Source organism: Oryctolagus cuniculus, chromosome 14 (genome assembly GCF_964237555.1).
Source record: "Oryctolagus cuniculus chromosome 14, mOryCun1.1, whole genome shotgun sequence".
Classification (NCBI taxonomy): domain Eukaryota; kingdom Metazoa; phylum Chordata; class Mammalia; order Lagomorpha; family Leporidae; genus Oryctolagus; species Oryctolagus cuniculus.
In genome coordinates, this window is record NC_091445.1 from 69151449 (window position 1) to 69164374 (window position 12926).

Consider the following 12926-nt stretch of genomic DNA (forward strand, 5'->3'; position numbering starts at 1 on the left):
TCTTTTGGATTCCCTATATATAGAATCATGTCATCTGAAAATAGGGATATTTTGACTTCCTCCTTTCTAATTTTTTTATTAGTTAATTTATTTTTTATTTTTTATTATCTTTTGACAGGCAGAGTTAGACAGTGAGAGAGAGAGAGCGAGAGAGAAAGGTCTTCCTTCCTTTGGTTCACCCCCTAAATGGCTGCCACGGCCGGTGTGCTGCGCTGATCCAAAGCCAGGAGCCAGGTGCCTCCTCCTGGTCTCCCATGTGGGTGCAGGGCCCAAGCACTTGGGCCATCCTCCACTGCCTTCCCAGGCCACAGCAGAGAGCTGTACTGGAAGAGGAGCAACCAGGACAGAATCCGGTGCCCCAACTGGGACTAGAACCTGGGGTGCCAGCGCTGCAGGCGCCTCCTTTCTAATTTGTATCCCTTTGATTTTTTTTCTTGCCTAATGGCTCTGTCTAAAACTTTCAGGACTATATTGAATAGCAATGGTAATGGTAGGATCCAACTACTTGTTCCATTGCCCACAGCTTTCAGGAACAGAGGCACTCAGATGTGGGATGCTGGAGTCCCAAGTATTCTTTTTCTTTTCTACTTTTATCTTAAATGCTTTTTATATATATTTTAAATTTTTTATTTCCATTTATTTGAAAGAGAGAGAGAGATACGGAAAGAGAGAGAGAGATCTTCCTTTAGCTGGTTTTGTCCCCAAATACCCACATAATTGCTGATTCACTCCTCAATGCCTGCAGCAGCCAGGGCTGGGTTAGGCCCAAGTCAAGGGTCAAGAACTCCATTCTGGCCTCCCACCAAAGATGACAGAGGAGGAGCCTAAATACTTGGGTTATCTTCTGATGCCTTCCCAAGCACATTAATAGGAAGCTGGATCAGAAGCAGAGTAGCTGGGACTTGAAGCTGCACTTAGAAATGGGATGTCAGCATTACAAATGATAGCCCAATCCACTGTGCTGCAACACTGGCCTTAATTTTTTATTTATTTGAAAGGCAGTGAGACAAATGATAGAGCATTCCAATCCACTGTTCACTCCCCAAATTCCCATAAGGTTGGCAGCTGGGCCTGGGCCCAGGAACTCAATCCAGCTCTACCACATAGATAGCAGGGACCCAACTACTTGAATCACCACCTGCTGCCTCCCAGGGTGCACATTAACAGGAAGCTAGAGTGAGGAGCCAGAGTTGGGAATCAAACTCAAATACTTTCATATGAGATGTGGTAGCCTTAACTGCAAGGCTAAATGCCTGCCCCAGAACCTTAAAACTTATCACAGCCCTCCCATTTAATACTCATAGAGGCAGTTCAAACCCAGAAAGGTTAAGTGACCTTTTGGAGTCCATAGAACTAGAGTGAAGGTGACAGAAATGGAAGCCTCTTGGGTGGACTGCACAAATCATGCTCACCTCCACATCCGGACACCAAGGCAGGCCCCAGTGACACCAGACTTTAAAAGCCCTAATTGATTTTTTTTAGGTTCTTAAATTTGTCATCGTGTCTCCCAAGTATCTGTTGTCTCTTTTATTTCTCTTCCTTTTACATTTTTATTTAATTTCTCCTATTATTAATTATAGTTACCACAGTGACTCTTACAGTAATAGATCCGTAAATATAGTTAGAATAAGGTTGTAAGGGGCCCTTGTTGAAAGTACTGTCTTTCATGTGAAATTATCTCATCTTTTTCTTATTTTTTCTATTCTTTCATAGTTCTTTTTAAATCAACAAAGTATTTTATTTCTGTATAACTGCTGGTCAGTAAATATTGTTATGTTTTGCAATCATATTGTTATGTAATTTCCTTTATAAAAGAAAGGTTTTCTAAGTAAATGATTCTCTTTGATTTTTGTGTTTCTTTTCTATTTCTCCTGCCTCGTGCATGCCACTTTCCTTTAACATATGGCAGATTTTTTTTATTCCTGTACTGCCTTTAGCACTTGTAAGATAATCCTTATGGCTATCTGTGACTGTAAATATAGTGAGTCAAACTAATACTCTGTTTGTATTAACAATATATTAATAGGTTTGTATGATGGTCTTCATGGAAATGTATATTATGCAAAACTATGAATGGGCTTCAAATTTGTTTTGCACCAAAATAAACATCTTTTAGTTCTACAGTTTTAGGAACTTTTTAAAGTATTCTTATGTTAACTTGGATTCAATGGCACATGAAACTTTAATTCCTAAAAAAATTCTAATTACAAAAGTAAAAGTTCCCTAATATAGAATGTTTGGAAGAAACAGAAAAGGGTAAATAATAAAGTAACTTATCTAAACTCCAATTATCACTTAATGTTTAATATTCTAATTCTAGTCTTTTCATTGCATATGTTTAAATAAGTTTTAGATAATGTATTTATTTTTCCAATTTAGATTTAATTTTCTGCTTAGTTTTCTAATAATTTTTATGATCTATCTGTTATAGCACATAGATATACTATAATCTATTATCCAAGTCCATTTTATTATCTCTTTTCAACTTTATTTGGATATATTATTTTTCCTTGTGCATCTTTGATTATTTCCTTTGGTCAAATTTTTGTAAGTGCAATTTAAGGTCAAAGGAAATAAGATCTTTTTGTTGGTTTTTGATATTGCTAAGTTGAGATCCACAAATTTTCACCACAGTTCTTACTAGTGAAGCCCATGGTGCTCATTCTGTCACATGTGCTCTGCTTGTCGATGGGATTACAAAACAATGAGAACTCAACAATGGGAGGCCTGCCATATTTTTAGACTATGATGATAAAAAATTTTTTTTATTCCAAATTCTCCTGATTTCTGACTTTTCACATAAATCTGTTGAGTCTTGGCTTGTGCTTTTTTAATATGAGAAATTATTTCTTCATGGTAGTGCTTCGCAGTAAATAGTAGTTTGAAATAATAGCACAAATGAAAGAACTACTCAAAATTAGCACAATACTGAAGGCGTTATGCTAGGTGCTTTACAAATATTAGCTCATTTAATCCCCACATTCATTCTGGAGGTGGGAAATGCAATTCTTATTTTGCAGAAAGGTATTTTAATGTGCCACTTACAATTTACCTTTGTGTTTATTGTCGTTGGTCTAGCACCTGGCATAAACAAATGTAGTATTTCTTTTTTTTAACTTTTATTTAATAAATATAAATGTCCAAAGTACAGCTTTTGGATTACAGTACCTCCCCCCCCCCATAACTTCGCTCCCACCCGCAACCCTCCCATCTCCCGCTCCCTCTCCCATCCCATTCACATCAAGATTCATTTTCAATTATCTTTATATACAGAAGATCAATTTAGTATATATTAAGTAAAGATTTCAACAGTTTGCACCCTCACGGAAACACAAAGTGTAAAAGTACTGTTTGATTACTACTTATACCATTAATTCACATAGTACAACACATTAAGGACAGAGATCCTACGTGGGGAGTAAGTGCACAGTGACTCACTCTTGTTTATGGTGTCAGTAATCTCCCTAGGCTCTTGTCATGAGTTGCCAAGGATATGGAAGCCTTTTGAGTTCGCCAACTCCAATCTTATTTAGACAAGGCCATAGTCAAAGTGGAAGTGCTTTCCTCCCTTCAGAGAAAGGTACCTCCTTCTTTGATGGCCCATTCTTTCCACTGGGATCTCACTCACAGAGATCTTTCATTTAGGTCTTATTTATTTATTTATTTATTTATTGCCACAGTGTCTTGGCTTTCCATGCCTGAAATAATGTAGTGTTTCTTAAATGGACAATAAATGAATATTTTATTTGTTAGCTCATTTCAAGTTTTGGAGTCCTCTAAATAGTCTTGGTAGCAGATATACCAGAGTTATTATGAAAGTAGTATACTGATCTTCATTATTATTTAAGGAACAAAACACTCAAGTCCTTACTGGAAGAGGGTAATTTTGTCATGTGAGAGAATGGAATGCACCCTGAGTGGCTAACCAGCAATCTCTAAAGTAGAATTTCTGTTTTCACAGAGAATGCTTTTGGGTATCCTAAGAGCCTTTTGCCAGTATGAAAAATATTGACAGTGACCTAATAATCAGCTCAAGTCAATGGTTTGATTTATGTTCAGAAGTTTTGTAGACACTAGACTCTTTATGACTTTATGGTGCTGCTGCTTGTGTTGGTGTCCAGATTGCCTAGGAGATAGAAATCTTGTGAAAATGGAACAGCATTTTAGTATATGTGCTGCTGAAGTGAGCACAGTGGAACAGCATTTTTAGATGAAAGTTTTTGATTTTTGCATTTGACTCTTCATTTCCCAATGAAAATGGAACACAATTAAGTGGGCCAAAAACTAAAGAAAAATAATGGGTTTTTATGTCTTTTGAAATTTTAAAAATTTATTTGAGAGACAGAGGTAAAGAGAGAGAGAGAATGAGCATACAAGTCCCCCCATCCACTGGTTCACTCCCCAAACAGGCAGAACTTACCTGGATTGAAGCTGGTAGCTATGAACGCAATCCAGGTCTCCCATGTGGATGACAGAGACTTAACTTTTTGAGCCATCCCAGGTCCCTTCCACAGTCTGCATTGTCAGGAAGGTGGACTAGGAAAACGGAACCAGGAATTGAACCTAGACACTCAGATGTGGGATGCAAGTGTCTTAACCACTAGACCAAATGCCCATCCCCTTTTTTGTTTTTGAGATTAATTAATTAGTACCCACAAAACATTGAAATGAGGGATGCTAGCAAATAGTATATATGTTATTATTGCTTTGTCTATTTTATAGACATTCCTTTGTTTTTAGATTTATTTCTTACTGTGTGCTTGGAATTATATGAATTAAGCTTCTCTTTAATGTAGAATACAATTTTCATTATAGGACTTAATAGACTAAAAGGAACAGCCTTGCATTGTGTTGCAAATTTTTGTTTTGGGAGCTGGGAACTCTTCATTCTCTGAATCAGTGGTCACAGGGTAGTGTCATTAATCACTTTAAACAGAAAAATAAATAAATAAAACAAAACTATAAACCCTAAGCATTTGCAGAAAATGTGATGTTGCAATAGTAAATGAAAAATAATGTAGTTTTTAAGAGACCACATGGAATTAACATAATTATGATATAATTGTGGATATGTGTTTAACAAGTTGACTTTATTGTAAAACTACCGTGTGGTTCCTTTTTCTTCTCCCTAAGATGCCATCAGAAGTAGGTACTCATTAATTAGATATCCTCAGAAATCCCTCTCTTCTCTTCCATTCAGTTTTATGGTGAAAATAATGGTTCCTTTTAAGTCAGGTTAGAATAATGTGGTTAATATCACTCAGTATCTGTCGCTCTGGGTCATATCTCTGTGAAGGGCTGCATAATACAGCTGATGGAACCTTTTTGTCTATTTTCTTTTCTTAGAAAGTTTGTCTGTGACAGAAATATCTTCATGTCAAAAATACTCAACAGTCCTTAGAGCAAGTAACTGTGTTTAATGTATATTTATTTATTTTCATACTTGAAGGGCAAACAGAGAGAGAGAGAGAGAGAGAGAGCAAGAGAGAGTGCTTCCATGTGCTGCTTTATTCCCCAAATACCTATAACAATCAGGGCTGGGGAAAAAGGGAGGGAGAAAGAAAGAGAGAGAGAGAGAGAGAGAAACACGAACGGAGAACCAAGTGCTTCCACCTGCTGCTTTATCCAGGTCTTCCACGTGGGTGGTGAGTGCCAGGCTCCTGGCTTCGGATCGGCGTAGCGCTGGCCGTAGTGGCCATTAGGGGAGTGAACCAATGGAAGGAAGACCTTTCTGTCTCTCTCTTACTGTAACTCTGCCTGGCAAAAACAAACAAGCAAACAAACAAAAGAAACACAAAAGCTGAATCAGAAGTGGGGTCGCTGGAACTCAAACTGGCACTTTGATAAAGGATGCAGTTGTCCCAAGCAGTGGCTTAACCTGAGATGCCACAATGCATGGCCCTGAACAATCAATTTTTAAGGGAAAAAATTTGGTAGAACATATTTTTTGATAATTTCAGAATCCTGTAGTTCAAAGCCAGGAAGGATTTATCAAAATTAACTGAAGTTGAAAATTTGAGAACTCTTGGGTATGAACATTTGAGTTTTCATTAAGCAATGGATTTATTTATTTTTTTAAACTTTTATTTAATGAATATAAATTTCCAAAGTCCAGCTTATGGAGTACAATGCCCCCCCCCCAACTTCCCTCCCCTTTCCCGCTCCCTCTCCCCTTCCATTCACATCAAGATTCATTTTCAGTTCTCTTTATATACAGAAGATCAGTTTAGCATATATTAAGTAAAGATTTCAACAGTTTGCACCCACATAGAAACACAAAGTGAAAAATACTGTTTGATTTCTAGTTATAGCATTAAATCACAATGTACAGCACATTAAGGACAGAGATTCTACATGAGGAGTAAGTGCACAGTGACTCCTGTTGTTGACTTAACAAATTGACACTCTTGTTTATGGCATCAGTAATCACCCTAGGCTCTAGTCATGAGTTGCCAAGGCTATGGAAGCCTTTTGAGTTCACCGACTCTGATCATATTTAGACAAGGTCGTACTCAAAGTGGAAGTTCTCTCCTCCCTTCAGAGAAAGGTACCTCCTCCTTTGATGACCTAAACATTGGATTTAAATATGGGAAGATATGTTAATTGAAAACTTCGGTGCCAGCTCGGTGCCTGCAGTTCTGGCATCCCCTGTGGGTGCCGGATCATGTCCCAGCTGCTCCTCTTGCCATCCAGCTCTCTGCTTATGGTCTAGGAAAGCAGCAGAAGATGGCCCAGGCCATTGGGCCCCTGAATCAATGTGGGAGACCCGGAAGAAGCTCCTGGCTCCTGGCTTTGGATCAGCTCAGCTCCCACCAATGCAGCCATTTGGAGAGTGAACCAGCAGATAGAAGAGCTTTCTCTTTGTCTCTCCCTCTTACATAAATAAATAAAATCTTTTGAAAAAAAAAAAAAAGAATTTAAAATTTCATGTAGGTTAGGATGATGAGCTTAATTAAAATTTAGCATTAACTTTTCCCCGACTCTCCCGTGAAAAATGGTATATATGGCTAGTCCTGACTTTGTTTCGTTTGTAATAATTTTAGATATATTTTTATTAGGTTTTGACCTCTGATAAATGAGTTTGGATTTAATTAACAACTTAAATATTCTGATGGCAGTTTGATCCATCGCCAGTGAAATGTATATTATTTATGGGCTGCCTTTATTGAAGTGAAGCTTTTTGTTCGTCTCCATGTTCATTTTCCTTGCTGCCTTTGCCTGGCTTGCACGTCAGCAATCATGTCTCCACCAAGATGGTAGCAGGCTGCGCCTTTAATGGATGAGTGGACCTTTTTTTTTTTTTTTTTTCTCTCCTGATGTTTAATTTATCAAGGAACAACTCTAGGTGCTTTTAAAAATAATAATGTATTGTCTTTTTAAATAATAGGTTGACTCTTAGGTATCTTTTAAGTGACACAATGGATCAGTGATATATTTGTTACAGTTCTTAAGAGAGGGTTTTCCAGTTTTGGAACTTTTTCTAAAGTGCTATACTCAGTTATGATCATGTAGATCATATACTGTAGATTTGAGTTCTTAAAGTCTGTTTGAATACTCAAAACATCTAGCTTCTTTACCTTTCTCTTAAGTCTCCACTTCTGGAGGTCACAATAAACTATTTGCAAAACCAGATCAGCCATTGTCACATATTTCAGTTGTGGCATTTGAATGGTACATCCTTGAATGCTTGTAAATGAGCATGCCAGAGAAAGTCTTTCTCTGATTTTTCTCCTGAGATGTTCTAGATAAATGTGTTGTTACAAGTTCTAAAGAGTGTGTAACCTTACTGATCTGCCTCTTTGGAAGGAAATATTTTAGAACCCTAATGAAATTACAACATAGGCATGAGGCTTCATGGAGTGTTAAAGGATTTGAAAGATGAGTATCAACCCCCGTGTTTCTTTTTTCTTGACGACAGAGGGCAGCAGAGTTCTAAATGAAGTGGATCCTTGTCATTTTGATTCCTCCCGGTTGCCTCTTGACACCTTATATCTGGTAGCAGAAGTCATCCAAGAGGGTCACCTTATAAAATTTTTTATTCTTGTCATTCTCTTTGTTCCTCTGACTTTGGTGAAATACACGTACATATGGAGGCAGAAGTTAATCAGTGCATTCAGATAATAATAACTGAATCTGAATTTTTCATTAATTTTTTTGATTTTACTGGTAATTTTCCATTAAATTATTTGTTTTCATTTACTTTTTTATTCATATATCTTTGGGCAGTTGATTTGGTAGGGAAAAAATTATGTGGTTCTCAGATGTCTTCTGTTATTTAAACTTTAAAGATTTTTTCAGAAGTCAGCTCAAATTTATCTTGTTAAAATATTTGAAATGATCAAATAAACCTCTTTAAATGATTCTGAATATCACATACACAAAATGAATACAATTTTCAAAAAGTTTTATGGATTAAACTCTCACAGATTATCCTTTTGTTTTTTAGGCGATGAATCGCTCCCTGGCTAATGTGATTCTTGGAGGTTATGGTACCACTTCAACAGCTGGTGGAAAACCCATGGAAATTTCTGGCACTCATACAGAAATCAACCTTGACAATGCAATTGACATGATCCGAGAAGCTAATAGCATTATAATTACTCCAGGTAAAAAGAAAAAAGCAAGCAATGAAAGTAGATATTATAATTGAATATATTAAAATAATTTCTCATACTAGGAATAGAGAACCAGAACTTCTCATTTTTTAAAACAAAAATGTAAACAATGGCAACTTTGATTACTAAGTAGAAATACTGAGAATTCTCAATTTAGGTTGGGGGATCACATAGAGTTTCTATAGAAGGATATGGCAGATTCTGGCCTAGTCTTTCTGTGGCTCTGTTTACATGTTTAAGTCACTTTTGAGTCTTGGTTATTTGTTTTGTTTTCATTGGTAGTTTTTGGACCTATTGCGAAGATTCACTTAGATACAGTATATGAAAGTATTTAGCTCACTCATTAGATTGACTCAGTAAATGTTAGTCTTTTTCCAAAAATAAATATTTAAAAAATCAACAATCATGTGGGTTCTAACAATGTGAAAGCCCTGAGGGGAACTTTGTCTACTAGGCTGAATGGCCTAGTAGAAATAGCTTGGTCTTGGAGTCATAATACTTTAGTTTGGTTCCGAATTTTGCTGCTAACAAATTTTGTGATAATGATAAGGTCATTTAATCTTTCCAGGACTCAATTTCTCAGTTTTTTGAGGTTAAGCCAGCTCTTCCTCACTATTATCACAGAATGCTATGGTATTACTGGCAATATATTGGCCTTAGATTAAGATTTTGAACTCTATCATGTTACAAAAGTTTTCTGTAAAGAAACTCTACTGATTTGACATGCGGTAGTTTATTGGTCAGTTTATATTAACATATAATTAATAAACTTTAGCTGAATTGAATGTTAAAGTGTAAGCACTTTTAACTTTGGAGAACATCACTGTCTAGGAGCATTTGAAACAAGTTGATTGGAAGTTATGGTTGTCAAAGATGGGGCTGTTACTGTCAATTAAGGGATGGAAACAGATAAACTAAATGTACTGTAATGCCTGGAACACTCCTAGATGACAAATTGTCCCAGCCAAAGTGGCATTGGCATTATCTTTGAAGATGGAGAAACACTGAGCTGGAGTATAAAGGTGTAAAAGATCTTTCCCTTCTAGGTTTTTCCAATCTAGGGAAGAATTCCCTTATGTAGGTAAGGTAAGTGGGCTCTGATAAGGGCTGAACTTTTTTGTGTAGACAATTCCTCTATCATGAGGAGCCTGAGAAGGTTTATAGGATGGGATTTGTTTTGGATGGTGTTTTGAAAGGGGAAAGGCACAAAGAATAGCTTGAGCAGAGTCTTGACATTTTGAAAAATGGGGATGGAAGAAAAAGGGCAGCTGTGAATCATTGTATAGGTAGAAAGAACAGAATATAGGAGTTAAAGGAGAAGGAAGATGACCAATGTTTTTGACTATGCCTGTAATAACATCAGAAATTTGGGTGTGGGAAAAATTTCAGCTTCTTTTTTGGAGACATTAAATTTAAGATGGAGCTATGACAATGGACATGCTGTGCTGGAATTCAGATGACAGGTGGAGCCTGCCTACAGGCCGGGGAGTCATCAGATGGTTGTTGAAGCCATGGACAAAGCTGAAATTTTCAAGGAGAATGTGAAGGACAGCATTAAACCCCTGGGGAAATTTTGTCATTTAATAGGGAAAACAGGAGGAGAAAAGTATTCAAGGAATTTGAGGAAGAGTAGTAACAAAGTTAGGAGGAGAACCATGGGCAGCAGTGTCATCAAAGCTATGTAAGAAGAGAGTTTAAAAAAATAGGAGAGAGAGGGAGAGAAAGAGAGAGAAAGGCACATGCAAGGGTATGCATGGTAATGTGGGTAATGTGGAGCGATGGTGCTCAGTTGTGTCAGACACTATGAGAGGTTGAAGAAGGACCATTAGATTTTGACTTTCAAATATCCAGATTTTAGATTTGCTTTCATTTCTAGTTCTGTTAGCTGATTGCCTATGTTGGCATAAAATATATTTTGGTCCTCAGAGAATTTGTAGCTCACATGATTTCAAAATAGGAAACACATTCTTCTGTGTTCTCAATGTTCCTTGCAGGCTATGGTCTCTGTGCAGCCAAAGCCCAGTATCCCATCGCTGATTTGGTAAAGATGCTCACAGAGCAAGGCAAAAAAGTCAGGTAAGTGTTTCCCATGGCAGACCACAGCGCCATAAATGTGTGTAGAGAAAAAGAAACAGATGACTTGTTTTTACGATGGCTCTTTGTTAAAGTGGTATTTTATGTATGTAATCCTTGGTAAAGAAACTAGGTTGCTATTAAAAAAAAAACTATTGTAGTTTTAGCTTTACTTTCTATTTAGTTTTTTCTAGTTTCTAATAGCATTGATTCGAAATAGAGACTCATTTTAGGAAGAGAAATTGTATTCCAAATTCCCAGATACTTAATAATGGGAAAGAAGAGAACTCATTTTTCTCTCCGGTTTGATTTGGGGAAGGAGTTTGAGTGAAGCAAGTTTTGTTTCTTGGTTTCTGTTCACACTGAAGAAAAACAAAAGGTCTCCAAAGAGGACTTTTGAAGAGTAAGACCCAGTGATAAACCCCCATGGACTGGTGTCTGCTCTGCTGATCTACTTACCTTACTCTCAGTATAGAAAGGATTTCTCTCTGGTTGTTTGCAACAAAATGGATGAAGCTAGAAAGCATCATACTTAGTGAAATAAACCAGTCCCAAAAGGACAAATACCATATGTTCTCCCTGGCCTGTGATATCTAATAGAGCACCTAAAAGGTAACTATAGAAGTGAAATTGACACTTTGAGAAGCAATGACTTTGAATAGCCCTTGTCTCGACTGTTGAGGAAGTTTTTTTTCTTTTTCCATACTATTTGTTGACCTCTACTTAACATAGAGTTAGTTAATCATGTGTGTATAAAGTTAATTGAAAATAGATGTTAGTAAAAAATAAGAATGGGAATAGGAGAGGGAGGAGGCAGAGAAGTGGTAGAGTGGGTGGGAGGGCAGGTATAGTGGGAAGAATCACCATGTTCCTAAAGTTGTAGTTATGAAATATATGAAGTTTGTATTCTTTAAATAAAAGGTTTCTGGGGAAAGTAAAGAAAGGCTTTCTGAAAAATGTTCCTACTCCAAGGCCATACTATGTTTGAAATATGAATTAGAGCAGCTGCTGTTCTGCCATTTGCATTTGGGCTTTGGAGTCTGCTCTTGGGAGGATACTCAGTAAAACATTGGAGTCCAGGACTCTACATTTTTAGATTATCCCCCATGACCTGGGTGAAGGGATTGAGGAAATATAACAATGAGGACATAGAATGATGAACCTGGTGACCATTGTGGTACTTTCATCTATCCTGCTCACCTCTGGGTCTCCATTCTGAACTCCGCTATAACTTAGGTATCAGGGAAAAGAAAGTCTAGAGTCTTTCCTAGAGGCCAACTGTTGCCCACTTTGTGGGGAGGCTGCTTCACTAGTAGCTGAGTTGACATGACACTAAGTCAGAGACACAGGACAGCTCATCAACCAGAACTAACGTACTCATTAGCATGTTACCAGATGCTAACAAATGTTAATGTCTGCTATCAAAAACCCTCTTAGATGTCAACCATATCCTTGTATCTGGGGGCAGCTAATAAGATCAGCCAAACAGTGCCTAGAATTAGAGTATCTGTGCTGGAATGGATGCATAATCTCAATCTTTGGCTTGATTGTCCCAGTTATTAATGGTGGTAAAAAGACTTAGATGATGGTAATCTGAGGGTTACCTAAATTGTCTTGGTGTCAGCTGTTTTCCTTCCTTTCCTTCCCATCCTTCCTTTTCTCTTTCACCCTCTCCCACCACTTCGTGTAACCTTTAGTGTACATGAGGTCAAAATATTGTGTTTTTCCCCTTTATTTCTAGTCATTTTATTATGGAAATAGGCTAACACAAACCCCATCACCTTGGTCTTCCCACCCACCTCCTCTCTTTCCCCATTGGAGAGTTGTTTTTTAATTAAAAAAATCAAAATACTGTTTTATGGTGGGCCTGTAACCTATGATATGGATGATTTCCATGTTTAGAAATACTCTTAGGTAACTTGAGCCGGTGCCGTGGCTCAATAGGCTAATCCTCCACCTTGCGGCGCCGGCACACCAGGTTCTAGTCCCGGTTGGGGCGCCGGATTCTGTCCCGGTTGCCCCTCTTCCAGGCCAGCTCTCTGCTATGGCCAGGGAGTGCAGTGGAGGATGGCCCAGGTGCTTGGGCCCTGCACCCCATGGGAGACCAGGAAAAGCACCTGGATTCTGGCTCCTGCCATCGGATCAGCGCGGTGCGCCGGCTGCAGCGGCAGCCATTGGAGGGTGAACCAACGGCAAAGGAAGACCTTTCTCTCTCTGTCTCTCTCTCTCACTGTCCAC

General features: G+C 37.9%; 1 protein-coding gene across 10 annotated transcripts in view; it reads left to right on the forward strand.

The window, feature by feature from the left end:
- Window positions 1-12926, forward strand: part of NNT (nicotinamide nucleotide transhydrogenase) — a 104214-nt gene that overhangs the window by 64390 nt on the left and 26898 nt on the right. For 9 of the 10 annotated variants that reach the window (XM_008262181.4, XM_008262180.4, XM_008262179.4 and 6 more), the window contains exons 18-19: window positions 8447-8606; window positions 10610-10691. In XM_008262181.4, the coding sequence (XP_008260403.1) occupies window positions 8447-8606; window positions 10610-10691 (242 nt within the window). Of the gene's footprint in view, window positions 1-8446; window positions 8607-10609; window positions 12603-12926 lie in introns of all 10 variants that reach the window. The other variant, XR_011382030.1, reaches the window with a different exon arrangement.